Consider the following 27,464-nt stretch of genomic DNA (forward strand, 5'->3'; position numbering starts at 1 on the left):
GCAGCCATTAGAGGCTGAGGCGACGTTAATCCAGCGGACAGACTGGAGTGATAAAAGTTTCATTAAGCCATCGATCAGACGCCTCCGTCACCGGGCGGCGGCTTCGGTTCAGCATGTGGCCACACTGAAAACACCTGCCACAGCCTGAACATCCTGAACATCGAGCCACGAGCCTCTCGGTATCCAATCCTGACTGTAATACCACTTTGTACCACTAGAGGCGATAGTCTGGTTGCCCCCGCGGTTTCAGCTTTCTAATATTAATAATTTGAGCTTAATGTCCCTTTAATTTTAAAGAACAACTGAACTTTCTCTTGGATTCATTCATCCTGAGCTGTAAGGATTCTGTTGAAAATTTCAGCAGACCCTTTAAGGACAAAAATATGACAGTTCACAACTAGAGATCAAATAACCACATTTTTTGTTCTTAATTCTCATTTTTATGAAGACAATCGAATGACCAGCAGACTGCTGACCCTCCAGTTCGCCTTCCTCTGGCGTTTTTCCTGGCACACAACATTCATTTCCTTTCTGTTCTTTAATGTGGCCGAGAGGTTGGAGAAGCGGCTTATGACTGGAGAGTCGCCGGTTCGATTCCCCCCGAGACCGGCAGGAAAAAGCGCTCCCCACCCCCAAAGTGCTCCCCGGGCGCCTGACACGGCAGCCCACCCCTCCTGTGTGTTTCACTGCATGTTGTGTGTGTTGCAGCGAAGAGTTTCAGTGTGCGTAAAAACATGCGTTGAAGTTAACGACCACGTGACTCCAGCGGTCAGTCTGTCTGTTGTCCTCACGTCTCGGTGTGCTTCAGTGAGGGACGTAAATCTGTGCTGTGATGGCAGTAAATGTGCTGTATTGATGATCAGCTGTGCTCAGCGATGTTCCAGCCAACAGGAAATTGCTGACGGAGCGAGAGGAAGTAGGAAGATCCTAATTGGCCGTTAGCTGCCTGAGGCTTCTGCTGAGATGAGTTTAGCTCCCTGGTGAGTTTTCTCATCTGCTCACAGCTGGATGCTCTCAATGCTAATATGTCAATATGTGCAGCGAGGCTGACAGCGTTGGTCACGATCAGACACTCCATCTGACCAGGACGGCGTCTGTGAGCCGGACCCGATCACCCACCATCGGTGTGGGTCCTCACTGATGCTCTGCATGGGAGCAAATCACCTGCAGCAGCTTATGGCTGTGATGTTTGGGTGCCAAATACTTTTGGCCACATGTCTCTGAACTGACATCATGCGATTCTCAGTGAGAGAAACACATTTGTTGGTTTGTCTGTAAACGCGACGTCAGACTGTTGTCTTATTGTTCCCGCCCTGTGGGCCGAGCCGCCGTGTCTCATGAATAAATGACGACCCCGCAGCTGCTGCCGCATCCCGCCGATTTAAAGCCAGTTTAAATCACCGTCCTGTTTGTTGTTGTTCGGATCGTTAATATCCGTACATGCACAGATGTAGCGTTTGACGTGGCTCAGGTATTAGCAGGAAGCTTCGTTGTGCTCTTCATATCGGGGCTCTGCGGGACTCGGCTGCTTCAGACAGCAATGAAACAGATTTTCTGCCTGAGATGTTTGATGATGACGGCTTCATTTTGAGTAAATAAAACATGGTGGACAGGACAGCCGAGGACGGATTTGAGTGTTATTTTAATAGTTTTTAAAGAGTGAGTCTTCCTGTCCAGTTGAGACAGACAGACAGGAAGACCCCAAGAAATCTTTATGCTTTTAACTTTAATGGTGCATTCAAGCTGTTTGGGTCAGACGTACAGAACATACAGTGTGTGATCTGTTGTGTTCCCACCAGTACTGATCATTAGAAAGTCCTGAATGTGGGCCTGATGATCCAGTCCAGGCAGAGCATCAGTCCGTCCCTACTCGGCACCTGCAGATGGACTTCCTGCTGGCCTGAATGAGCTGCTGCAGTGACTGGAGACGTGTCAAGGAGCTTCCTGTTTGCTTCCCGCTGCACTTGAACGCAGCGTGGTTTGGTTTGGAAGCAGAAAGGTTTTAATAGATTGTGAGCTGGTGGCGTTTGGCCTCGCTGTTTCAGGCTGGAGGACGACTGCTGCAGTCTGTGAGGAGGAGGAGGAGGAGGAGGCCATGTAGCTCCCGGCTACCCTTCACCCCTTCATCATCCCCCCTCCTGGAGAGTTAAGAGACAGCATGACAGCGACGAGTTCGCTGAGCTCTGACGACGCTCGTCTTCAGGTCTGTGGGTCTAAAGGTGAGGTCTAAAGCTGTCACACTTCAATGATGGATGTAGATCCTTGAAACCTTGTGTACTTGTAGCAGCAGGATGAATGGAAAGGTGCCACTGATGTCCAGCAGGGCAGCCAGACTGTGACGTTTGGCTCAAAGTGCTGACTTTCAGCTTCAGTTGTGTGTTAGCGTGCTAATGTCTGACACCAGCATCTCTGCAAGTTTGGGGCCTGTGCAGAACTCACACCGAGGATTCGGTACGAGGTCTGCTGAGAAGCACTTGACCTCAGATCTTTTCCTCACCACCTCACATGATTTCCGTGTGTGGAAGTGAAAGCCGTCTCTCTGTGATTCCTGAAGATCTCAGACTGACACATCAGTCAGAGTCAGGAGAAATCCTGCCGGCTTTCCTGGGATTACAGAGTGCGGGACCCCACCTCAGAGGGGTGTAGCTGCTGACTGCGGCCTTGTACAGTAAAAGGTGGGTGCTGGGGGAGGTGATCTGGAGGCCAGAGTGGAGGATCTTTTGTTTATTTGGGGATTTGCTTTGGTTTCCACCTCTGTGCTGATGGGATTGCAGTGGGATGAAGCTCCCCGTCTCACTTTATCCTCCCCCCACATCCCTTCTTCCTTCCACCGGTGCTTCCAGTTGTGGTGGGATGTAGAGCAACTACAGCTTAACGGCGGACCCCCACCACCCCCACCAGCACACACAGATGCTGCACGTCTGCAGCAGCTCCAAAAGCCCCTAAACCCCCGTTCTCATAAAGCCCCCCATCACTCTGCAGATGAACTCGTGCTCCACTTTTCCATCAGCTCACAGACTTTAGGGAATCCCTTTGTGTCTGCTCACAAAGTGCAGCATACTGAAACACGGAGGAAAGACGAGAGGGATTCATCTTCTAGAACACGACAAATTTGATGAAGACACAAAAGTGTCATGTATTTTGGAGGCTCACGGGCAATTTCACTCCCCGAAGACAAAGAGCTGTTTCATAAAGCGTGTTGATGGTAATGAAAGGCGTGCAGACTGTGGGGATTAACGTGAGGCTGCGTCCCACTTTTGTTCAGCTGAATGTTGTGTTTGTCAGTAGGAGCCCAGTGGTGTCGGAGGAAGGACGGACGATCGGAGCTCCTGACTGGTGAAAACCTTCAGCTGTGTGTGTGTGTGTGTGTGTGTGTGTGTGCGCTCAGTCTGTCTGAGCCCTGCAGTCTGCGGACTCCTCGCCGCGTGGAGGCCTTTGATCGCAGCTCAGAGCCGTGTGGAGGTCTGGCCTCGGCCCACAGAGACTCTCAGCTCGGCTCTTCGGCTCGCTCAGCGGCATCACGTGCTCCACACTGAGACACAAAGCTGGATGAAACTCTGCTCCTGCAGCTCTGAGGCTGATAAGGAGAGCAGAGCAGGCTGATGTTGATGCCTTCCTGCTATGAGACCCAAACAGGGTCTTTACTCCACACAGACGTTCAAGGTTACCCAGAGGATAAATCAGGACTTTGGTCACCTTCGTGTCAACATTTGAAGGTGTCCAGTGCTTTGGGTTGTGTATTCGCAGAGTTCATGACTGCTTCCCCTCAGCCGCCGCTTTGTGTTCAGTGGCAAATGTGAGCTAACAGGCTAAGCTGTGATGTAGACAGTTAGCCACCAGCCTCAGCCTATAAACACTGAGACCCTGTTGAGTGAGCTTGTTGTTTGGCACCGAAGCCCAAATCCAGATGAAGATCATCTAAAACAAATATACTAATAAGTTTCATTAATGACTTTAAGTTTTTATAAGGATGTTATGACTTGTTCTTCCTCTCAAAGTCAGATGGAAATAAGAAAACACTGTAGGGCTGTGCATCAGTAGCACATCAGCAGTAGTGCTGTGAGAGGAGAAGGAGCAGGAGCAGAAGGAGAAGCAGGAGGAGCAGGAGGAGGAGCAGGAGGAGGAGCAGGAGCAGAAGGAGAAGCAGGAGGAGCAGGAGGAGGAGCAGGAGCAGAAGGAGAAGCAGGAGGAGCAGGAGGAGGAGGAGCAGCAGCAGGAGCAGGAGCTGTCCGTGGTGCTGGAGGAGTGATTTGTGTCTGAGCAGGAGGATCGCCTGCATTTAAGGCAGCACTTGAAGGCAGCACTTTGATGTACCATCGGCCTCAGGAGCACACGACTCCAAATCAGCCTGCCTCCCAGCAACACACACACACACACACTCACACTCACTCACACACACACCTCACTTTATCCTCGGGGCTGTAATTTGTCTTCTGCCGTCCCTCCCTGTGGAGAACGGGGAGTATTTATGTAGATTATTGCTGAAAGTAGGTTAAGATGAATGTTGTGGTGCTGCACCCGATGTGAGCATCATTAGCTGCCTCTGAGGTGACTGGAGACTTTCTGAAAGCCAATCAGTGCAAGGAGTGTGTGTGTATGTGTGTGTGTGTGTGTGTTCTCTCGTGTTGTCCTCATGTTGCTGTTTGCCTCGTCGTCTTTTGTCCGTCAGCCTCGCGGTGTCCGCTGAGACGCAGCGAGAGCCACATGGTTTAACTCGTTGCTGCGTCTTCAGGGGCCGTAAATGTCAGCCTCTCGGCACCATCCTGAGATTACATTTGATTGAGACATTTAGCAGAAAGGAAAAACTGCTCTGTGACCTTTCCAAAGTGTCCCCCCCCTCCCCACACACACACACACACACACATACACACACACACACCCACACACACACACACACACATACACGAAGAATCAAAGTGCTTTTTGTAGACAAACACTTCAGCATTGAAGTATGCATGAACGTGATGTCTGACTCTTAATGTTTCGTTTCTCGACGTTTCATTTGATTGGTGGATCCAGTCCTCGTCTCCTTCTCCATACATCTGACTGGCGTCACCGTCTTCTGGTGTAAACGTTGCACAGGTGGACATCAGCAGGTGCAGCTGATGTGGGTCAGCAGTGCCAGGAAGTGGGCCCGTTGATGGATGCTTTTATTGTGTAGTATTTCCCCGTGCTGGTGCTGCTGTGGTAAGTTAAGTTTTGACTGAGGATCACACTGTGGATGGAAGCGACAAACAGAAGAGTGGTGGCGTCAGTCCACAGTGGGATGGTTTGTCTCCTCAGGCTCCTGAATGCAGCGCACAGCATCCTGAACTCTGTGGGCATGTGTGGTGGAGCATTTCTTTTTATAGGACCAGATAATAAAGGTGGAGGGAGGGTGGAGGAGGGGGATGAGCTGATGGCTGCTGCTGACGTCAGGCAGGACGTTTTGTTGCTCTGCTGGTGGCAGAAATGTCACTTTAAAGACAAATACTGGTGTGATTTCACTCACTGAGGCGGTGGCTTCATCACACCACAGAGGCTGAAGAAACGTCAGCACCGTCCGACTTCCTGCGTCACCTCCAAGACAAGGTCCAACACGTCCTGAGCTTTGGACTTCCTGCCTCAGCTCGTAACCTGAGATGTGGAGAGGCTGACCTGCGCTCTGCCTGTTCTTAAATGCCTCGTGGTGCCCGACTTCGGGTGTAGTTCACGTCGTTCATAGACTGTGACGAGCTGTGAAGCCTCGTCTTGTCTCTGCTCCTCCTCCTCCTCCTCCACCCTCACGCTCATCCGTCACTTCTTCACCTTCAGTTTTTCTTTCGTGTCGTGTTTTGTGTGTTCAGTTCAGACGGGATGATCCTATGACTCATCAGACTTTTATTATCACCGTACAGGCTCAAATAAAAAAGAGCCCTGCTCCTCCTCCCCCTCCTTCTCCTCCTCCTCCTGCTCCTCCTCCCCCTCCTTCTCCTTCTCCTTCTGCTCCTCCTCCTCCTCCTGCTCCTCCTCCCCCTCCTTCTCCTCTTTCCCCTCCTTCTCCTTCTCCTTCTGCTCCTCCTCTTTCCCCTCCTTCTCCTCCTCCCCCTCCTCCTCCTCCTCCTGCTCCTCCTCCCCCTCCTTCTCCTCTTTCCCCTCCTTCTCCTTCATCTCCTCCTCCTTCTCCTTCTCCCCCTCCTCCTCCTCCTGCTCCTCCTCCTCCTCCTCCTCTCTGCGTCGTCTACGTCTCCTCTCAGCTCTGGTTGAGTCTTCCCCTCCTCTCTTCTCCTCTGGGAGCAGAGAGGAAATGGTGAGGGAGGGAGGGTGAGGTAATTAATCTGCATTCAGTGGTGAGAGAGGAAGAGGGAGGTGTGTGTGTCTGTGTGTATTTGTGTCTGTGCGTGCGTGCCTGTGTGTGTGTGTGTGTGTCTGTGTGTGTCTGTGCGTGCGTGTCTTTGTGTGTGTGTGTGTGTGTGTGAGTGTGTGTGAAGAGGAGGAGGCTGAGGCTACCAGGGAAGCTCCTGTCCTTTCATGTTTTCATGTCCAGAGAGGCTCTCAGTGGACTCCTGCCGTCCTCGTCATGTTTCCTGTGTGCTGAGACGTCCACAAGTCCGTTTAGAGATCACAGTGAAGGGGACGCTGTGTGTCCTCACTGTGTCTCCAGTGCAAACAGGAGGTCCGGAGGTTCCAGTCTGTGCTGATTCACTGTGATGTGGGCTTATCGTCCGGTGCAGCCAGCAGGTCACTCATGCTGTGACCTTCATCAGCGCTTCTTCACAGCAGTCAGACAGAATCGGCCAATAGGAAACCATGCAGTCAGACTAAAGCTGCGACTCGCGATCACATTCAGACCCTGACGTTTAAGAAGCTCGGAGCAGCAGATGTTTTTGATGGAAGAAGGTGTGAAAACCAACTGGCTGATCGTTGGTGCTGTGAATCAGACTGATCTGTCAGAAAACTCTGTTACACTTCCTGTTTACCCAAAGCATGATGGGAGAAAACAACCCCTGAGACTGTCAGTGGCACATTAACACGGCTATTATGTACACTCCTCCTCCCCTCCTCCTCTTCTTCTCCTCCTCTCCTCTCCTCCTCTCCTCCTCCCCTCTCCACTCCTCTTCTCTCCACTCCTCTTCTCTCCTCCTCTCCTCCTCTCCTCTCCTCTCCTCTTCTCTCCTCTCCTTTCCTCTCCTCCTTTCCTCCTCCCCTACTCCTCTCCTCTCCTCTCCTCCCCTCCTCCTCTTCCTCTCTCCTCCCCTCCTCCTCTCCTCTCCTCCTCTCCTCTCCTCTCCTCTTCTCTCCTCTCCTTTCCTCTCCTCCCCTCCTCCTCTCCTCTCCTCCTCCCCTCTCCACTCCTCTTCTCTCCTCTCCTCTCCTCCTCTCCTCCTCTCCTCTCCTCTCCTCTTCTCTCCTCTCCTTTCCTCTCCTCCTCTCCTCCTCCCCTACTCCTCTCCTCTCCTCTCCTCCCCTCCTCCTCTTCCTCTCTCCACCCCTCCTCCTCTCCTTTCCTCTCTGGTCTCGTTCTGTCAGCCTCACAGAGGAAAAGCAGCTCAGTATGAGTCATAGCTCTGTAGCCCCTCCCCTTCCGTCTCACTTGTCCAATCAGAGAGATGAATGAACTCGCTGACAGCAGCTCTGCGTCTCCTTTAAACAGCTGGACTCTAACAGATCATCGCAGCCTCCTTCACTTTATTGTCCCGCCTCGCTCTCCGTTTGTCTCCGTTATTCAGTTAAAGTGACAGTACGTCTCATTCTCTGTCCCTCACCAATCAGATCACCATCGATCGCACGATGGACCTCATCTCACCTGTCCTCTTCCTCTGTCCTACACCTTCATCTTCATTGTTTCCTTGCAAGCCTCCTGACGCTCACTGGTGATTTCCTGCTCCATCTTTTAGCTCTGTTCTGTAAAACGAACCAATGAAACACGAAGAATGTCTCTGGCCTCGGGCCGTGGAGCTGCTGAGAGTCGTCATTATCAGGTCTTCACCCCCCCTCAGAGTCCTCGTCCCTGACAAAAACCCTCTTCCTCTTCCTCACTCCATAATAAAGCTTAGTAAAGATCTGACCTCCACACTTTCTTTGTGTCTGTGGGTTCCTCTTCTTCTTCATGAATTAATTTCGTGGTTGCAGGACTCCAGGAGCATCCATGGGGTCCAGCACTCATACCAGCTGTCAGACCGCCACATCTGGGTTTGTAAACAGATCTGTGGTTTTATGTGCTGACTGCTGTCGTTTACGTTTTCACGTGTTGGCGTTAACGTACAGAATAACGCAGTCCAGTAGCTGCAGTGACGGACGCTGGATGGCGGTTGGATGGAAACGTAAGGCTGTCGTTGTATTGGTCAGTTGCTGTCGTGATTAGCTCGTATTGTCGCTCCTTCTGTGGTGACGGATGAGAAACCTTTCTCAAACAGCAACAGAGAGAAAACCCCGAAGCTTCAGCTCCAGTGACGAGTTGGAGGCGACATCATCTCGGTGCGCCTTCGAGTTTCCCGCCTCGCGGTGGGGCGGCTCTCTGATCTGGCGTTTGTGCTGCGCCGGCTGGTTTCCGTGAGGCTCACAGTGGTGTCGTAGTGAGCCGGTGACGCCTACACACCGACCGCACGCTCCTCGCCAGAAACCATGGAGACAACAGGTCGTCCCTGACAACGCGTCCGTCTCCTCCCGTCCTCGGTGGTGGTTGGACCTGCAGTCATGCTGGTCTGAGCTCCCGTGGTTAGCGAGACCTTGTTCTGTGTGGTCCTGTGGCTTTCTGTGCCTGCTGTCTGCTGACTTTTTGCTTTGCTTTTCTTGTGCTGGTGTGAAAACCTGAAATGGCAGAGTTACCTGACACCATCTGTTGCACAAGTTACACGATTAAATCCAGCTCGTTGACCTTGACTCGTCCACACGAGTTTCGCTGTCTCGAGCACATGATGAAAGAAATCATCAGGGCTGCTGGGAAAAAAAGCTTTTGTCTCTGAAAAAAGAAAGCAGACAAAAGAGGCGGAGAGGAAAACGTGATGATGGAGAGGACGCGTATGAAAGACCGAGCGTTGGCTGACTCTTTGAAAGGACGATCCGTCAGCAGAAGGACGAGTGAGTCTGAAAGGAGGAGCTAAAAATAGACGAGTGTCTCTGAAGACATGAAGGAGGGAGCAGAGGAATCACCTCTGCAGCCGCTGGCACAGCGACGAGCTGGAGGTGTGTGTGTGTGTGTGTGTGCGTGAGGGACTGTGTGAGTGTGTGTTTGTGAGTGAGTGTGTGTGTCTGCATGCAGCTTGATGTGCATGTGCACGTGGGCCTGCTGCTTTTTATTTCCTTTGTTAATTCCTTAATTCACTCAGAAGCCCAAAATACAAACAAAAAGGGAAATCAGTTTGAGTTCCGACGGTTTGTTTTCACAAACCGATTTCAGTTCATGACAGAAAGACATAAGTTTATTTTTCTTTTTGAAAAATGACTGTTAAAGGTCCAGTCTGTAGTGAACCCCTCACCTCACTCTCTCTATGGTCAGTGTGTTGTTTGTCCCTTCTGGGCTACCGTAGAAACATGGCGGACTCCGCCAGTGGGGCGATTCCTCTGTAGATATTAAAGGTTCATGAAAACACAGCGATTCTTCGTTTCAGCTGATCACAGACTAATGGAAACATCATTATGTTTGTGCTCCTAAATCCTACACACTGGACCTTTAAAAAGTGACTTTCAAAATAAACTAAATCTCAGACTCAAAATAAGATGGATTAAGATTAATGGGACAGTTCACGCCAAACACACATACTGTATTTTCTTTTATATCGCAGTGTATCTGAGGAAACGTGTATCTACTGATGGTAGAGAGGCTTGCTAACTAAGCTAACTGCGCTAACTAGAAGAAGAAGAAGAATCAACTTTTATTGGCAGTATATATATTTTTACATACACGTACTGAATTTTGACTACTGCATTTATCCCATCCTTAGTTGAACACACACACGCAACACCCGGCAAATTACATGCAGTGAAACACACACAGGAGCAGTGGGCAGCATCAATCCCGGGGAGCATATTGGGGGGTTAAGTGCCTTGCTCAAGGGCACATCAGCTGGCTAATGGAGGGGGAGAGCATTAATCACTCCACCACACCCAAATTTTTCCTGCCCGTTCGGTGGGGGAATCGAACCGGTGACCCTCCGATCACAAGTCGCTTCTCCAACCTCTAGGCCACGGCTGCCCCCGTTAACTAAGCTAACATTACAGCTAATGTTTACACCTCATCCTGTCACAAGCCTCTCATCTGTGAGTAGACACTCGTTTCCTTCTGCACAGTGATACAGAGAGAAAATAGATCCTTCATGAGGCCAAAACGAGGTCTGTGGATTATCTTGAGTAACCGTGTCATAATATCTGGATGATGAGTGGTGCCCCTTTAAGTGGCGAGGCTTATTGTTAACCATTTTCGTTCAAACTCAACGCTCCCTTCACTGTCTCCATGCGTGGTTGGTGGTTTCAGCGTTAGAATGTGAGCTCAGCTGCTGTGACGGTTTGATCCTAAGAACCTCTTCTGTCGGACTTCTTCTCCTGCTAAACTCAAAAGCCAAAGTTCTAGGTGCATTGAGCAGCTAAACAGACAGACTTTTTTCTCAGTAGTTGGTGGAGACCAAAGCAGAGCTAAAAGGAAAGTGGACGCTGGACAGATGAAAGACCTGGGATGTCAGTAGATTAGATTACAGAAAGTCTGGATTCTGTGTTAACGTCGACAACTGCCACTACAGTTATTTTCATTATTGATTAATCTGACGATCGTTCAGTCTATAAAAAGTCAAACATTTTGACAAAATGCTCAGTGACGTCTTAAGATGTCTTCTTTTGTCCAACCAACAAGAACCAACACATGTTGGACATTTTTGTGGTTGTCGTGCTGTGACGATGAAGCGTCAAGTCGACTTGGAGACGCTGCGCCTCATCTCGCCTTTCATCCTCCCTCAGAGCGGGACTGATCCTCTGTGCCGGCGCCGGGCCAGAGTCTCAGGGTGCTCCATTACTGATCCCGTGTGTGTGTGTGTGTGTCTGTGTGCGCGTGTGTCTGTGTGTGCGTGTGTATGTGTGTGTTATACTGATTGACACTCTTTGTAAGCTGTGTGAGGTTTTTGGGTGTCGACTGAACAGGCTGACATGCTGTGTGTTTTACAGAGCAAGCAACACTGCTGCTGTTGATGCTCACTTCATTGTCACTGACACCATGTTGGTGTCACACACACACACACACACACACACACACGCACACACACGCTGGCCTCAGAGCAGCTGTTGGACTAAGCAGGTTTGTGTCCTTGGGGAGCTGCAGAGTGTCAACACACACTCTGCATGTATCATCAGATCAGCCTGTGAGGTGTGTGTGTGTGTGTGTGTGTGTGTGAGTGCGCACACGCTGAAGGCTCGACCAGCTGTTAACAGTCGTGTCCTCTCACTGGTTTACGTGCGGTGGACAGTATTTTAGAAACGTCCCACAGACTCTCTGAAACAAAAGCTGAACTGAGGTCAGATTTATTTCCTGTCACAACACATAAAGCCAAACACCAATGAACACAGGACAGGAAGTGTGTGTGTGCGGCGCCTCAGAGGAAGACTGAATTAAGATCAGGAGATTAACTGTTGTCGAGCTGTAAATGATGAGTTCCCGCCTGCTTATTACTCAGATGTAAACGTATAAAAGGCGAGACTGTTTCCTGACGCCTGCGGCCTGGTGAACCCGTTCGAGTCTGGAAAGGCAGACGAGGCTTTGAGCTTAAACATGTGGAAAGACGTCAACCTGCCGAGACGTTTGGACGTTCCAGTCTGCAGCGTTATGGTGAGCGCTTTGTGGCTTCACCTCACCACCTGCTGTCTTTGGTTTTCAGAACCAGTTTGAGCTGATGCTTTCTGGGCCTGACGATGCGTCCTTCAGGACTGTGGCGGGAGGCGAGATTTGGACAGCGTCAGGCCGAAGAGCGCAGCTGCGGTTTGAGTTTCTCACCTTTTGATGTTCGGACAGTCTGAACCAGCTGGGAGTCTTTCTTCCGGCTGCTGCTCCGTGTGTGTGTGTGCGCTGCTGGACTGAGGCATGATGGGAGTAAATGATGATGTCACAGAAGTGCATTTGTACCCCTCAGTGACACAGAACCGCCTCCTGCTCTGCTCTCATGTCGTCTCACAGCCAATCAGAGCGCGGCGGCTGGCAGACGGGCAGCAGTATTTGGGTCACGGCAGCAGGATGCCAGCTCAGCTAACGGCGCCTCAGCTGCTTGTGGAGATGCTGGTGCTGCTCACCGAGTCCCACAGATACCGGATGAGGATTTTTAACAGCAGTCTGATGAATCCTGTCCAGCTCGGTCCACGGCGTCGGGACCTCAGGGTCATGACGTGCGATCAGAAATGACGGTTTTGGCTTTGAGCGCGTGGTCTGCCGACATGTGAGGAATCAGGAGCTCACAGACAGCTCGGTCTGTCCTTTGAAAGCACGACCACAGACCGGAGGACTCGAACTGTCTGCTTGGGTCACAGTCTCCCTCCAGGCAGGAAGTGAAACATGATCCACAGTTGGGCTCATCTTTGCCCTATAAGCACTTTTGCTGTTCTGAAGAAGTTTTGTTCAAACGTCATTTTTAGGAGCTGAAAAACCAAAACCTTTTGAAATGTTAACGTTGTAGGAAATGATGTCGTCTTAAAGACAAACTTCCTTCATGAAGACAAAACAAACAAAACGCCTGCTCACGATACTCGAGTTCCTCATTTGTGACGCGACAGGCACGTGTGTGAGTATGTGTGTGTGAGTGTGGGTGTGTGTGTGGGTGGGTGTGGATGTGTGTGAGTGTGAGTGTGTGCCTGCATGTGTGTGTGAGTGTGTGGGTGGGTGTTATTGCATGTGTGAGTTTGTGCGTGTGTGTCTGAGTGTGTGTGTGTGTGTGTGTGAGTGTGTGTGTGTGTGTGTGAGTGTGTGTGTGTGTGTGTGAGTGTGTGTGCGGGTGTGTGTGTGTGAGAGTGTGTGGGTGGGTGTGCTGTGGGAGTGAGTGTGTGCCTGCATGTGTGTGTGAGTGTGTGTGTGATTGTCATTGCGTGTGTGAGTTTGTGCGTGTGTGTCTGAGTGCGTGTGTGTCTGAGTGTGTGTGTGTGTGTGTGTGTGTGTGTGTGTGTGTGTGAGTGCGGGTGTGTGTGTGTGTGCGGGTGTGTGTGTGTGTGTGTGTGAGTGTGTGTGTGTGTGCTGTGGGAGGTGCAGGTCGCTCGCGTGTCTCAGCTTCATCAGTGCTTGCTGTGCTTGGTGAGTGGGACATCAGGGCTCATTAGCAGCTGTGGACTGACAGGCGAGTCGCGTCAGGTCGGAGTCGTGTTGGAAATTAATTTTCACAGGAAGTGTTGAGTTGTGGATGTTTGCCGGGGGGGCCAGAGCCGAGGGGGGGCGGGGCAGTCACGAAGCCCGGACTCGAGGCGCCGAGCGTCGTGCTGCAGGGCTGCAGGTTTCAGCTGCACGTGAGGCGAGTGTGTGGATTCTCCTTTAATAAGATCACATGAGCAGTTATTACCTGTGCTGTTTGGCATTACGATCACATGAGCGGTTCTCACCTGGTTTCAGGGACTGACTGTCTGTCAGTGGATTACTTCCCCAGCCTGTCAGTGCTTACCTGTGGCGTGTGGTGGATAGCTTCCTGTGAGGTCAGAGAGCAGCTGATTGGATCTCTGTGGCCACACAGATCACGTTTTCCCTGCTGGGCGGTTGTTGTTTTGGGTTCAGGCAGACCCGGGACACCAACAGAAACAGGGACTTGGTACTGAATCCCCCAGCGACGTCTGCAGGGTCAGGAACTCAGTTTACCTTTGAATTGAAATGACGTTGAGGAGCGCGTTCAGATGGAACAACAAGCCTCTCTTAATAGTCTTAATAGTCACTCTTAATAGTTTGTTCAACAGCTGATTGATTTTCTGGTCCCCTCACGTCTTGGAAATAAGCTGCCTGGCCCTGTAGACCAGGACATGAGGACTACATAACAAATAAACCGCACTGGTTTAACACATCGCTTTTTGTCCGCCATCGTGACCTCTGATCGTTAGGCCAACAGGGACTCTGACCAACCAGACGCAGTCTGGCGGGAGGAGAGACCTTTTGGGTTTGAGGCGTCCTCCTCACCTTCACCTTGACTCACCACGTCGTTTCGAAAACATTTTTGCATGTTTTAACTCATCGATGTACAAGCTGACTTTTAAACTTCTGCAGTGTCGTCGTCTTGTGGGGGTTTGGCTGCCAGATGTTGTCAGCGCTCTGATCAACTTCCTGTCCGGGTTGTCTTTGTTTGCCGGCCTTCAGCAGCACGCAGACCACCTGGGGGTCTCGACGGTCAGCGCTGGCCGGACTCGCTCGGCCTCCCTGCGGTTCCTCCTCGTCTTCGTCGATGAAGGATTGTCAGTGCGTCTCTGTGAGATGCGAGTCGACTCTTCCTCAGAGTGAAGGCTCTGAAGGCGAGTCGGTTTTGCTTTAATGAGTTTGGAGCGCCGTTGCGTCATCGGATGGGGACTTTGGCTGAACCTCCTGGCATCAGCACCACTTTTCTGTATTGTCAGAAGCGCCTCCTCCTCCTCCTCCTCCTTTCTTCTCCTTTCATCATGTGGCGAATGAGGACGTGATGCTCTCTTTTTTCCTTTTTCTTCTTCTTCTTCTTCTTGGTCTCATCCCTCTCAGATTTCCCCTCCTCTCCCTCTCCAGTGGGTTAATTACTGTGTGCTGCTGCTTCCCCCTCCATCCTTCGAGTTACATAAAGCTGAACTCATTAAAGTGATGAGCTGCGAGTTTTTTTCCTTCTCTCATCACGAGTTCCCTCTGATGGTGGCGAGGCGGGCTCGTGGCCATTAAACTGACCTGAGAGCTGTCCAAAGGCTTTACAGAGCTCGATGTCACTGCGGCGTCACGTCTTGTGTGGTGGCGATAGGACGAACACCACGTCTACCGGCAGGATGTATGGAGTGAACGTGCGTGAGGTCAAACGAGTTCCTGTTCCCAGAGCTCGTCCTGTTTCAGTGCAGACTTTTGTTTGAAGGGTTTTACTGCTTCTGACACCCGGAAGTGATTCAGACGAGACGGTCTGAGGACACGCGACAGGGTCACAACATGCGCTACGGAGCGACAACAACCACGTCACAGGCAGCACGCTGTCGTACAGCAGGAAACATGGAGGCCGCTGAGGTCGGCGTCTGCAGCGTCAGCCATGAGAGGACGATCAGGACGAGGAGGAACACACACATATTTAAGTGTGTGTTTTTGTGGACCAGTGGTTGCTCCTTCAGTGTGGATGTGTGTGTGTGTGGATGAGTGTGTGTGGATGTGTGTGAGTGTGTGTGTGTGTGTGTGTGTGTGGATGGATGCTGCCCTCCGAGGCGTCCATAATCTGGAATTAATGGACTCCGTGGAGACGAGCGGCCGACGTGCACGTTGTCCATTGATTCCTGGTAATGGACACCTCGTTGGCGTTTTGCCCTCCATGAGTGAACCTGGCAGTCGTTAAATCGATTAGCAGGAAGTCTTTTCTCCTCGCGGCCTGATGATGTAACATGAAAAACCCTCTCTGTGCTGTCGTGCTCTGAGATTGACTCGTACTGGAGTGAGTGACGTAGTGGCGGTCTGAACGCCGCCCTCCTCCACCTGCAGCCCCGCTGAGACTTTCGGGACATCATGGCGGCGTGCGTCCCAGTGAACTGTAGTTTTGTGGACATGCAGCGTGGAGCTCACGCGGTCCCTCGGCTCCGCTTCAGTCCGAGCTTTTACTTTGCAGTCTTCAGTACATTTCAGTACTCGTGCTCACAGGAAGTGGGACATGTGGGCCTTTTCTGTGGTTTGTGTCGTCAGTGTGTCAGCTGAGGAGGGAGACGACGGCGGCTCAACCCGATCACGCCGTGTGTTGACATCCTTTTGCTGCAGTTTGCACTGATGAGTGATTGTGTCCAGCATGAAGCCTTTTACTCCCCCTCTCGAGGCCTGACCCGCTTTCTTGGCCTCCCCCTCCTCCCGCTCTCTCCACATGGAAAAGAAAAAAATGGAGGAGCCGATTACCTCATTATCGAAGGAGCTTTGTCAGAATGTGGAGGAGAGAGAGGGAGGGAAACTGTTCAGTTCAGTGGGAATCAGAATGAGGTGTGGACAGGGGAGGACGGGGGAAGACGGGGGAGGATGGGGGAGGCTCACCTTGACACAGATATCCTCTGTTTCACTGGATCTACAGTGTGAAACAATTTGCAGTAGTTAAAAGACAAACAGCCTCGAGCTGATTGGCTGTGGTGGCTCCATCATCTGTTGCCTGGTAGATTTCTGTGCCCAGAGCTAACCATTGGTCTGCTCTCCTCTGCTCTCTCCTCACGCTCGCCGCTGATTGGACGGCTGCAGCCTGCTGTCAACATGCTGAGCACGTCTGATGCCGTCTGCGTTTGGGTTGATGGTTTCAGTTCAGAGTGAGAAGGTTCAGTTCTTCTCACCTGATCAGTGAGGGGCTGGACTGAACAACCACACGTTGTTCATTTTGGTTCCAGCCCCAGTGCACGCCTCCCCGCTCATTTACCGATCGATAACTGAATATTGGCGAAATGTGCATTAGAAGACCTGATCATTTCCAGTCAGGGTTTCTTCACTGGTCTGGAACAGCTGAAATCAGGGTTCAGGTCTGTTTCTGTCTGTGTGGTCTCGTCAGCCTCAGCGGGCAGCGACAGTGAGAGCGTCTGTATGTCGACACGACGACCTCGTGAACCGGCAGCGGCGGTTAATCGATGCCGCAGACCAGCAAGGTCTCGGATGATTGGCCGGCTGACTGACAGGTGTATAGACTGAGATGGATGCTCCCTGCCTCTGTGATAATATGTAAAGAGGCAGGAGCTCATTTTGGGTGTCTGGCAGGTCTGATACGAGGCAGTGGGCTCATCAGTCTTGTCGGACGGCTCCAGATGGCTCGCCGACAGCCAGGAAACTCCAGCAGAGCCCTGCTGAGCTGCAGGCAGGTCTGAAACACAGGAGTCTGCTGGATGTTTTAAAGGCTCTACAGATTTATGTTACGCTTTAAACTTTTTCTTGAGAGAAATTGGGAATTTATAGGTGGAGTTGAGCTTCCACTGGTGGCTGGGCTGCGTCAGTTTGCTGGGGAGGACTGAGGCAGCTTCACCTTCACAACAAAACGCCTGAACGTACCTGAGAATATCACCCGAACGTGACCCAAAATCTGTTTCATCGAAGTTTCATGTCACCGTTAGCAGAGTCTGTGACAAACAGTTAAGATGATTAATAATATGAAATGCGGCCTGGAAAAAAACCAAATATTTTCATGTGATTGTTCGTCTTTTGTACCGATGATTTAATGAAGGCAAACTTTTACTTTGAAGCCCTGTGCACCAAAGTCTGGAGTCATGTTGGCAGAACACGCTGGGTTCAGGTTCCGGACAGGCGAGTCGGATTCCCGAGCTGCTGCTGTGGATCAGACGACTTCCAAAACGTCCTTCATGGCTTGATCACGAGCTTATTGTTCGTGGTTACAACCTTCATGGAGTCCCTGCTGCTGTGAAGTGAAGAAACTCGACCTAAAAATGATGCAGCTGAGGTGCTCGACTGCACTTCTGTTTTTGCTGCGGTTAGCTGGGAGTTTTTCCTCTTCTGCTTCCTGTGTGCTCCTGGTTTTCTGTCTCGTTCCTTCTGTGTTTTACCCTCAAGCAGATCACACGAAGCCGAGTGCAGCTTGCTCGTTATCGGCCTTATGTCAACTGTCCTGAAGACAGACAGGAGGAGGACGGCCTTCGATTGTCAGCTGTCTGACTGTGAAGCTGTGCAGAGAACGGCCTCTCGAGTCCTGGCTTCACCACAGCGTGTGTGTGAGTGTGTGTGTGTGTGTGTCAGTGTGTGTGTGTGTGTGTGTGAGTGTGTGAGTGTGTGTGTGTGAGTGTGTGTGTGTGTGTGTGTCAGTGTGTGAGTGTGTGTGTGTGAGTGTGTGAGTGTGTGTGTGTGAGTGTGTGAGTGTGTGTGTGGCTGACTGTGCCCTGCAGGTCGAGCACTGCATGAATGAAAATGTTTCTCTGTGCCAAAACACTGAACTGACAGAGAAGAGAGGAGATCTCCCAGCATGCACTGCTTCCTCTGATGTGCTCAGCTGGGCTTTAGACAAGCAGTTTTATTTCCTTCGGTGTGATGGAACGTCTTCATTCCCGTGACATCACCTTCCACAGTATTTATTTTGTCTGTAAGTGAAAGTAAAGTGCTGACGGTCCAGTCGCTCGCTCGCTCGCCTTGCTGGCTGATTTGTTTTCATGTGACTGAAGCTCCGTGCTCGGGTCACCGATTGCGGCCGGGTCGTTTCCATGACAACCGAACAAACATCTCAAGGCAGAGCGAAAAGTGAAAACCGAAAACGTGAGACGTGAGACGTGAGTCGAGGTTTCTGTCGTGCTGTTATGAGACATCCGACCAGAAGAAGAGGGCCGATCTGAGGAACATTTTAGGTGTTTCAGTATTTCATAAACCAGTTGACGGTTGAAGGTCGTGCAGACAGGACGTGTTCGGCGCCAAGCTGCGCCGTGAGCAGCAGCTCTGAGGGGAAAGGCTGACATTCAAAGCTGTCAGGATTTTTGACACGTTTGTTCTCCAGACTCTTGTCACATGGTTGGAGAAAGTTTCTGCATTTTGAGGGAGTTTTCCAGGAACTTCTAGCCTGCTGTTCCCCTCAGCATCAGAGTCAACGTGTCGTTCACAGGAAGCTGAAGGCAGTAAAGAAAAATAAGCAGCCAGAGTCCAGCAGAGTCCCAAATGAAAAGGTTCAAACGTGTTCCTGATGTGAAGACGGTGGACGTCACGTCCTGCACAGCTGAGGGGACTCACAGAAAGTCCGCCAGCCTGTCAGTCGAGGAACGTTTGTCATGTTGAGTCGTGTTTTTATGGAAATCGGCCTCCCACTGGGTTCTCTTCCTCGTCCACTTCTTGTCAGAGTGGAACTGGCACATTTCAGTTTCCATGCAGGTTAGCTGAAACAGAAAGTCAGAATGTTAATGCGTTTGTGTTCGTATGTTGTTCCAGCAGTCCTTTTCAACGTCCCGTGACCTGAACTCCAGAAGCTCTCGCTCTCTGCTGTGTTTTACAAACCAGATATCCTCGGACAGCAGCGGTCGAGGGGCTGCTGGTTATGCTGGTTGGCAGGGTCAGAGATTCGAGGTTGCTGGTCCGGTGACACGCTGTGATCATCTTTTAAAGTTTTGCATTGTCCTGTCCTGCCTGAGCCCAGCTGTTGCAGTCGTCCATGTGTGATGATGGACAGCTCTGCCTCGGTGTCTCCTCATGAGCAGTGGAGAACATTTCGTCACATCAAAAATCTGAATTTGTCCATGGACGTTGGAGCCTGCTGTGAGGAATCGGGGTGGGAAGCAGTCTGGTGTACGAGTCTTAAAAGGCAAAGTGTTGTGCGTTTGTCAGGATGTTAGCTCAGGGTTGTCCTGATGGATTGTGGTGCTGCTACGACTGCTGACACCCTTTCAAAAATGCAGATGATTACCTACCAACACCTGAGGAGTTTTGATGGAATCCTTAAAAACTGTTGGAAGAAAGATGAGTCACAGATGACAAAGATGGCCGACATCTTATTGCTGAATTTTCATTCCTCAACAGAATGTAAAACGTTTTTGTATGAGGCGCATGCATCTGTATGTCAGCGTCTACCTGTGTGCATGTAAAAGAAGCACATTTTATTACCGGCAGCGTGTGCGGTCAGTCCCTGGTGTGTCGGGTCCAGTAGCTTTTACTTCTGTTTGTTAATGATCGTCTTTTTGACGCGTACTGATGTTTTTCGTTTAGTCCAACGCTGTGCTGATGTTTCTTCATTATGGTCCAGTTATCCGGGTTGAGTAAATCCAGCTTCCCCAGCTGCTCCCAGGTCTGTTGGGCACTGAGTTCCAGGTAGTTAAAATGTTAAAAAAGCACAAAAACCCAAAGATTAAATGTTTTGAATTCACAAACTGATTTTTATTGACATATAGTGAACCTGAAGCGACGTGCCTCGGCAGCCTGAACCGTTGACTGTAGTCAGTCGGTTTAGGCGGGTTTGGGCGTGGACCTCCATGACTCCAGAGTCGTGCCGAGAGTGAAGAAAGGAATGAAAACTTTGTGTTCTTGTACATTCATGACTGTTGATTCTGTGTGGCATAAATACTCACACGTCCGGGATCTGAATCTCCTGTTATTTTACTCGTGTGGTTTGCTGTTCACGAACGCTCACTGACGAACGTGTTTCGGATGTGGAAGCTTTCACGAACTCGTCCACGCTGACTCGACACAAGCAAAGTGGGCGGTTGTTGATGTGGAAACGTCAGATTTGTACTTCAGGGCCTCGTTTTGAGCTGCGTGATGATGCTAATAACGGAGAGGCACCGTGAAAAGTGTCAAACACAAAGCAGTTTTATGGTTTTTGTGCTGGGTCGGAGGAAGAAAAACGACGAGAAGATTCCGGGAGCACAGACGTGTTTGTGGAGGAGATCCGTCTTCGTTCCAGGCCTCACTGGGCTCGTGTAGCTCAAACGTACACTTTAAAGAGCTTTTCTTCCTCAGAGGACCACAACACATCATCACTCATGTTTCTGCTGGTCTCTTGAAGGCCTCAGATGCATTCAGGAGCTGCCGGTCGTGCTCGTTTTGACCAAAGCTCCACTTCCTAACTGGATTTTTTTTCAGAAATGGAAATGCTGACTTACCTTTACGGGCCTTCCTCCGCCATGTGTCGCGGTTAGCAGTCGCCTCCGAGCCGACCTGACAACAAGATCAATGAGACACACTGAGTGTCGCCCGGGATGCCATTTGGGTTCTGAGCGGAGACATTAAAGAGCCCCCAGGCTGCAGTATCAGCCGCTCACGGCTCTGCTTCCTCTGAGAGCCTGCAGGGAAATCACCTTTCAGAGAGCGAGAGCCTCATGTCCTGTGAAATATACATGCAGCGAGAGCTAATGAAGAGGTGCATATGCGCAGTGGCCTTTCCGCCGCCGTCTGCAGCCCCGCGGTACAAAGCGACACCTCCTCCCAGGTGTCAGAGCTTTGATAGAGACGGACGGAGACTCCCTGGCTGTAATAAGATGAAGGAAGTGCGAGTTGACATTTGTGTTACGGCGCCAGAGTCACATCAGGCGAGTTCTCAGAAGTACATGATGAAAAAGAGACTCGGGGGAGGGGGGGGGTACAGAATGAGGTCTACACAGAGTCTACACGAGCACCACGACTCATTCAGCTTCTGCTCAGAAAGGTCTTTTATCTCTGTGATATTTGGGTGTGCATACTGAGTGAAGTGCTGGTCATCAGACTGGAACACCTGGAGGACCTGCAGGACCTGGAGGACCTGGGGGACTTAGAGGGCCTGTAGGACCTGCAGGACCTGCAGGACCTGCAGGACCCGGGATGGTTGATGGCTGATTCTGATTTCACATGAGAACACTTTGAAAATCTTTTGTTCCGCCCGCGTTTGAATTAATGACCCAACATGAATTTGATTTCAATTTGTGTTTCAGGTCTCGTGAAGCTGGGAGTCCATTGTGTCACGTGTCAGAAAGTCGCCATAAAGATCGTGAACAGAGAAAAGCTCAGCGAGTCCGTCCTCATGAAGGTAAGACAGCAGAGTGTGTGTGTGTGTGTGTGTGTGTGAGTCTGATGTTCAATGGTTTGTGGTGTGTTGTTGTTCCACACCTGATGAGCAGACCAGAATGCAGTGCGGGCCCAGGCTGAGGTTTGGACCTGCCGTCACGGTTCCTCCCACGCAGTCCAGAGCAGCTGGTTGTCCATTGTTTGTGTCCGTCCACAGCTCCAACAAACAGCTGGTGTGACTTTGTCCTCCTTCGGTTCAGCGAATTTCATGAAGACATCAGACATGGTTTTTGTTCATTTCTTCATGAAGTAGAGCTGGACTGGGTTTTGCTCTTGGGGCTCCAGTAAGAGGTCCAGGCCTCGATGTCAGCAGGACTGGAGCTACTCTTTACTGGACTGTGCTTCATTCAGTCCTCAGTACTAGTACTCGCTTTTGTATACGTATTACTGTGATCTTTATTTTAACTGTGTGTCCTCCCCGTCTTGGGAGGCAGCTGGAGGAGGTGGAGCAGGAGGAGGTGGAGGTGGAGGAAGCTGAAGGAGGGGCAGCAGGAGGAGGTGAAGGAGGAGGAGGTGGAGGAAGCTGAAGGAGATGGAGCAGGAGGAGGAGGAGGAGGAGGTGGAGGAAGCTGAAGGAGGTGGAGCAGGAGGAGGTGGAGGAGGAGGAGGTGGAGGAGGCTGTTTGACAGGAGGAAGCTCACAGAGCCATAAAGTGCCTGCATGGCTCGATAAGTGAGGAAGTCGTCTGAGCGGACAGTCGGCCGTCCAGTCTTTGAAGTGGACTGAGGGGACCTGCAGACTGACGGCTCTCGGCGGACGCTGCGGTGGATCACAGCGTCCATGTTAAAACACGAGTCGCTGCACTCGCTGATCCCTCATGTTTTGGTCCCCTTAATGCCTTCACAAAAAAATCGTTTTCTGAAAAATACGCCAGTGAGACGACAGAATTGATCCGATCGGAGAAAAGATCTCGTTTCCTGCTGTGTGATCTGCTCTTTGACAACATCTAAAAACAGCAACACGAGTCTCTGAGAGCTGACAGCCTGCAGGCCTGCTTTAATACATCCTGTCGCGCACACACACACACACACACACACACACACACACACACACACAGAGACAGAGGAGTGTGTGTGTTTATGAGTGGAAGTTGATTGGATCTTCTGTGATGATCAGCAGCAGCAAAGATGAAGGGTGTGTGTCACACCTCTTCAGGTATCCTTGTCCACGTGAGTGTGTGTGTGTGTGTGTGCACAGCATGAGGACCTCTGCCCCGGCGGCTTCCTCTAATCTTCATTCCAGAAGATGCTGAGGTCCCGTCGTCACGGCAACACGCAGCGACTGGCCCGAGTTACGGCCTTGTTGTTCTCTCACAATGAAATCCAAGCAGCCAAACCCCAAAGAGTCTCTGGAGAAACAAGGCGACAAAGCGTGAATGTTTGAAACGTGGCGTTCAGGCCGCCTCCCCTCCCCCTCCCGCTTCACTTTGGCATTTTGAAGAGACCCCGTTTTGTCCCGTTTTGTTTGACATTTTCCGAGTGCTGCAGGTTTACTTTTATCTTTGTCGTGTTGTTTTGTGCTGTTGGATGGATTCTGCATATGAATGTGTCCTCTGCTCACAGTACACGACACATTTACATTTCATTCGTTCATTGTTGCACGTGGGACCTTTTAAAGGGAGAACCCGAATCATTTCCATATAAATGCATGTCTTCATCCCCAGCTTGTACAGTTTGGATGGCGTTCCTGCAGCTTTTCCACGGGCTGCACTGAAACATCATCGTCTGCTCGTGATGTGTTTTATGTTTGTGGTTTGTGTTGACGGAAATCGAGGTCAGAGGCGTGTTTCTCCCACCGATGACTCACCGCGTTGTGTTTTTTAAGGAAAAGCCCCACAGAATTTATTCCGTCAGAATCTTGTGCAGTAACTGTGAGGACATGCGGCTGCTCGTCGGGCTGAAACTCGCTGTGCCGCAGCCTCAAACTGTGACTGATTTTAAACCTCTGGATGGACTTGTGTCTCGTGTGTCTCAGCTTGTCCTCTGAGTGCTGAGAAGGAAACCATTGAGGACTGAGGACATTAACGGGTGAAGAGCCGAGTGCTGCCTGTCAAAATGTCGCTGGGCGAGACACGGAACCCCAAACCGCTGCCGCCGGGCAGCGCAGAACATTACGCAATAGCTGCCAGTGTGTGTGTGTGTGTGAGTGAGTGAGTGTGCGCGTGAGTGTGTGTGTGTGTGTGTGTGTGTGCGTGTGAGTGTGTGTGTGCGTGTGTGTGTGTGTGTGCGTGTGTGTGTGTGTGTGTGCGCGTGAGTGTGTGTGTGTGTGTGTGTGTGTGAGAGAGTGAGTGAGTGTGTGTGAGAGAGTGAGTGAGTATGTGTGTGAGTGTGTTGTTGTGTGTATGTACGTGTGTGTGTGTGTTTGAATGGGCGAATGAGGAGCATATTGTAAGGCGCTGTGGATAAAAGCGCCACACGAATGCATCCATTAGTTGCAGCCTGCAGACACTCAGACGTCATCGACTGAGAGTCAAAAGGAGGAGGACGTCACGCTGCAGCACATGCTTTCCAGTGCAGCAGAAATAAACCCTGCAGGTTTCCTCGCCGTCGCGTCCTTCCCGTCCCTCCGCCTCCTCCGCCTCCGTCATGTGATAACATGCACATCATCACGCTGTTGTGTGTCGGTACAAGCTTCCTGCAGTATATCTCCAATCTGTGCGTGTGTGATGAGTAGCTTGACATTTACAGATCAGCACCTCACAGCGGCGACGCCTCGCCGGGCGCCCGCGTTTCCACTGCGGCTAATGGAGAGTCTGAACACATGAAGCACAGGAGGAAACTGAGCTGTTAGCACGAGCAGCTAACAGCCAGAGGAAGTGGACAAAGTACAGTCCACACACTGCAGGCTGACACACACATACACACACACACAGACTCAGTGGAGTTTCAAACACTGAAAACATGTTGGCCCACTTGTTTTATTACATCTGTTAACATAATTGCAATAAGCGTAAATCTTAAAATCTCAGTTGTTAAATGCAGATCAACGAGCTTTACAGAAAACACAAGACACAGGGAGAAGGGAGAAGATCACTTCTAGCACCGCCTGAGAAAATACACTGTATAGACAAAAGTATTGGGACAGCTGACCATCACACCAACAGGGACTTTAATGACGTCTCATTGTAAACTCACAGACAGCTTTGCAGCTCTAACAGCTTCCACTCTTCTGTGAAGGCTTTCCACAACATGTTGGAGTGTTTCTGTGGGAATTTGTGCCCATTCATGCAGTAGAGCATTTGTGAGGTCACACACTGATGTTGGACCAAAAGGCCTGGCTCACAATCTCCGTTCCAGTTCATCCCAAAGGTGTTGGATGGGGTTGAGGTCAGGGCTCTGTGTGGGCCAGTCAAGTTCTTCCACACCAAACTCATCCAACCATGTCTTTATGGAGCTTTGCTTTGTGCACTGGGGCACAGTCATGCTGGAATAGAAAAGGGCCTTCAACAAACTGTTGCCACAAAGTTGGAAGCATAGCATTGTCCAAAATGTCTTGGTATGCTGAAGCATTAAGATTTCCCTTCACTGGAAGTCAGGGGCCGAGAACAAACCCTGAGGAACAGACCCATGAAGAGGAGTGTCTGGATACCTTTGTCTATATTGTGTGTCTATGTCTTGGGCTGCTTGACGGTTTGTCTGCTGCCTGCTGCTCAGCAGCTCATGGACAGCATGCAGACAGGAGCTGGACACACGGAGACGAAACCAGACAGGAAATAAAAACAAATGAATTCACCTTCACTGTGACATCACAATAAGAAGGACTCGGTTGATTCGATGGTGTAGGATTTTGAGATTGAGAGACTGAACTGTCAGTGTGTGTGAGTCCAGCACTGAGGGACGTCCTGTGTGGTAACCACAGTGTGTGTGTGTGTGTCAGATTAAATCTCTTTTTCCCAGCTGAAGTGCAGCCGACTGTGCGTCTGAGCTCTTCAGAGGTCGAAGTCGAGTCTCTCATGCCTGACTGGACTCATTTCATCTCCTCAGCGACTGGATGGTCGTGTTAATGGTGTCAATACTGACTTAACTGTGTTGATTCTGCCCCAGTGCTTCTGCTGCAGTGTGTGTGTGTGTGTGGCTCGCGGTGTTAGCGTGTTTGGTTTCACACCTGATGGTACCTGCAGCCTTTGTGGCTTCGTCTTGTTTTGTCAGCTGGAAATCAAAATATATTCCTGAAAAACCCACACGTGTGCAGTCTGTGTGTGTTTTCACTGTATGATCATACACAAGTTAAAAAGCAGTTGCTTTTGTCTCCAAATTTACATCTAAATGGGGCATTAGAAACTAAAATATCAAATCATGATGTTAACCTATTTCTTCTCTTTTTGTCTCACTGTTTATTTTCAACATTTTTTTTGTAAAAGGCTCCAGCAGACAGTTCAGCCTAATTTAGTCTTTTAGTTTAATTTAGTCTCAGATCTCTGGAATTCATTTTAATGTCAGCCAGAATCTGTGGAGTTTGTGATGAAAGATGAACGATGAAAGTGACATATTTTTGTCATTGGAGGGAACTCACTCCAACGAAATTCGTGCTCTGCATTTAACCCACCCAAGTGACGGGCAGTGGGCAACCGCGTGCAGCAGCACGCAGCAGAGTTCACCAGCAGTGGGGGTTAGGTACCTTGCTCAAGGGTACCTCAGCCATGGACACCGGTACGGGGAATCGAACCAGCGATCCACCGGTTACGGGTCCGACACCCTAACCGCTGATCCACGACTGCCCCCAGTGATGAAACAGTCAGCAGTCAATTTCAGATGTTATTGTCACTGATGGAAACGTTTTTCCTTTAAAGGCTAAACATGACATTTACTGCCACTAGGTGTCGCACTAGAGCAGCTGACACTAATGCACATCTTGTTCACTAAATAAAGTTAGAACGAACTCATCTGAACGCTCATGAAACTCTTAAGTCTTGCAGTTCTGATCAAACACCAATCGGCGTGTTTTCAGAACCATATTTCAGTATTTCAGTGGACCGTTGGGTTTGTGACGAAACATGATGCTGCTGGCATACGACGACGGACTCGGTGTCCGCGGCGTTTTTGTTTGGCCTTCGTCTCTGCTGGCGGCGTGTGGAGCGACAGAGTGCTGATGACAGGCGAATGACGGGAGCACGTTTTCCCATGAATCACCGCTGTCAGCCATCTGACCTTCTGTCTGATGCAGTCGAGGCTGCAGACGTCTGAATGGAAGCAAGTGGGCCGTCTGCAGGACGGCTGAGGGGACGAGCTGATTGGCTGGCAGACGTCTGCTCTGTCCCGTCCTTGGCTCTTCTCTTCTATCTGTCTGTCTATCTATCTATCGTTTCCTCTCTTCTCATTTCTCTTTGGTCTCCTTTTCTTTCTGCTCCTCCCCCCTGCTGTTTCACACTTCCTGTCATTCCTCTGATTGGATGACTGCGTGTTCTGTCTCGTCTGCCAAACCACATGACAGCAGCCGCTTGATTGCATTTGAGCGGGATTGGACATCGAAGTGAGCCTCAGTCCTCATGCCGTTCCAGTGCTCTGCGTCGTGTTTCAGCTGAAGAGGGACGTGGTGGCGGCGCTGACCCGAGTCGGTGCTCGTACCTCAGCAAGAGGAGCTGTTGCTCATGGAGGTGCTGACTGGTGGAGGTTTCAGGAGCTCTGAGCCTTTCCTGAGGCTGGAGACGCTTTCGCAGTGAGGACGGCCGGCCGGCGCCGAGGAGGGTTAAAGAGCCGAGGATTTGGTTAAGTGGAGGCGGCTCTGAGCTGAGGCGACCCTCTCAAACGTGGTCTGAGCTGAGGCTCCTCCGGTCCGCGTCTCAGCTCCCGTTTCTCCCACCTCCACCCTCCATTCAGACGCTCTTCATTACGACGCATTGAAACGCCGTACGGGTCATAACGGAACCTAATAAACGTGA

At 50.7% G+C, this 27,464-nt stretch overlaps 1 protein-coding gene across 12 annotated transcripts in view; it reads left to right on the plus strand.

The window, feature by feature from the left end:
* LOC124063706 (serine/threonine-protein kinase BRSK2-like) overlaps positions 1-27,464 on the plus strand; it is a 77,090-nt gene that overhangs the window by 14,124 nt on the left and 35,502 nt on the right. For all 12 annotated transcript variants that reach the window (XM_046397677.1, XM_046397660.1, XM_046397634.1 and 9 more), the window contains exon 2: positions 21,454-21,548. In XM_046397677.1, the coding sequence (XP_046253633.1) occupies positions 21,454-21,548 (95 nt within the window). The remainder of the gene's footprint in view (positions 1-21,453; positions 21,549-27,464) is intronic.

The sequence above is a fragment of the Scatophagus argus genome, chromosome 1, assembly GCF_020382885.2.
Source record: "Scatophagus argus isolate fScaArg1 chromosome 1, fScaArg1.pri, whole genome shotgun sequence".
NCBI classification, from domain to species: domain Eukaryota; kingdom Metazoa; phylum Chordata; class Actinopteri; family Scatophagidae; genus Scatophagus; species Scatophagus argus.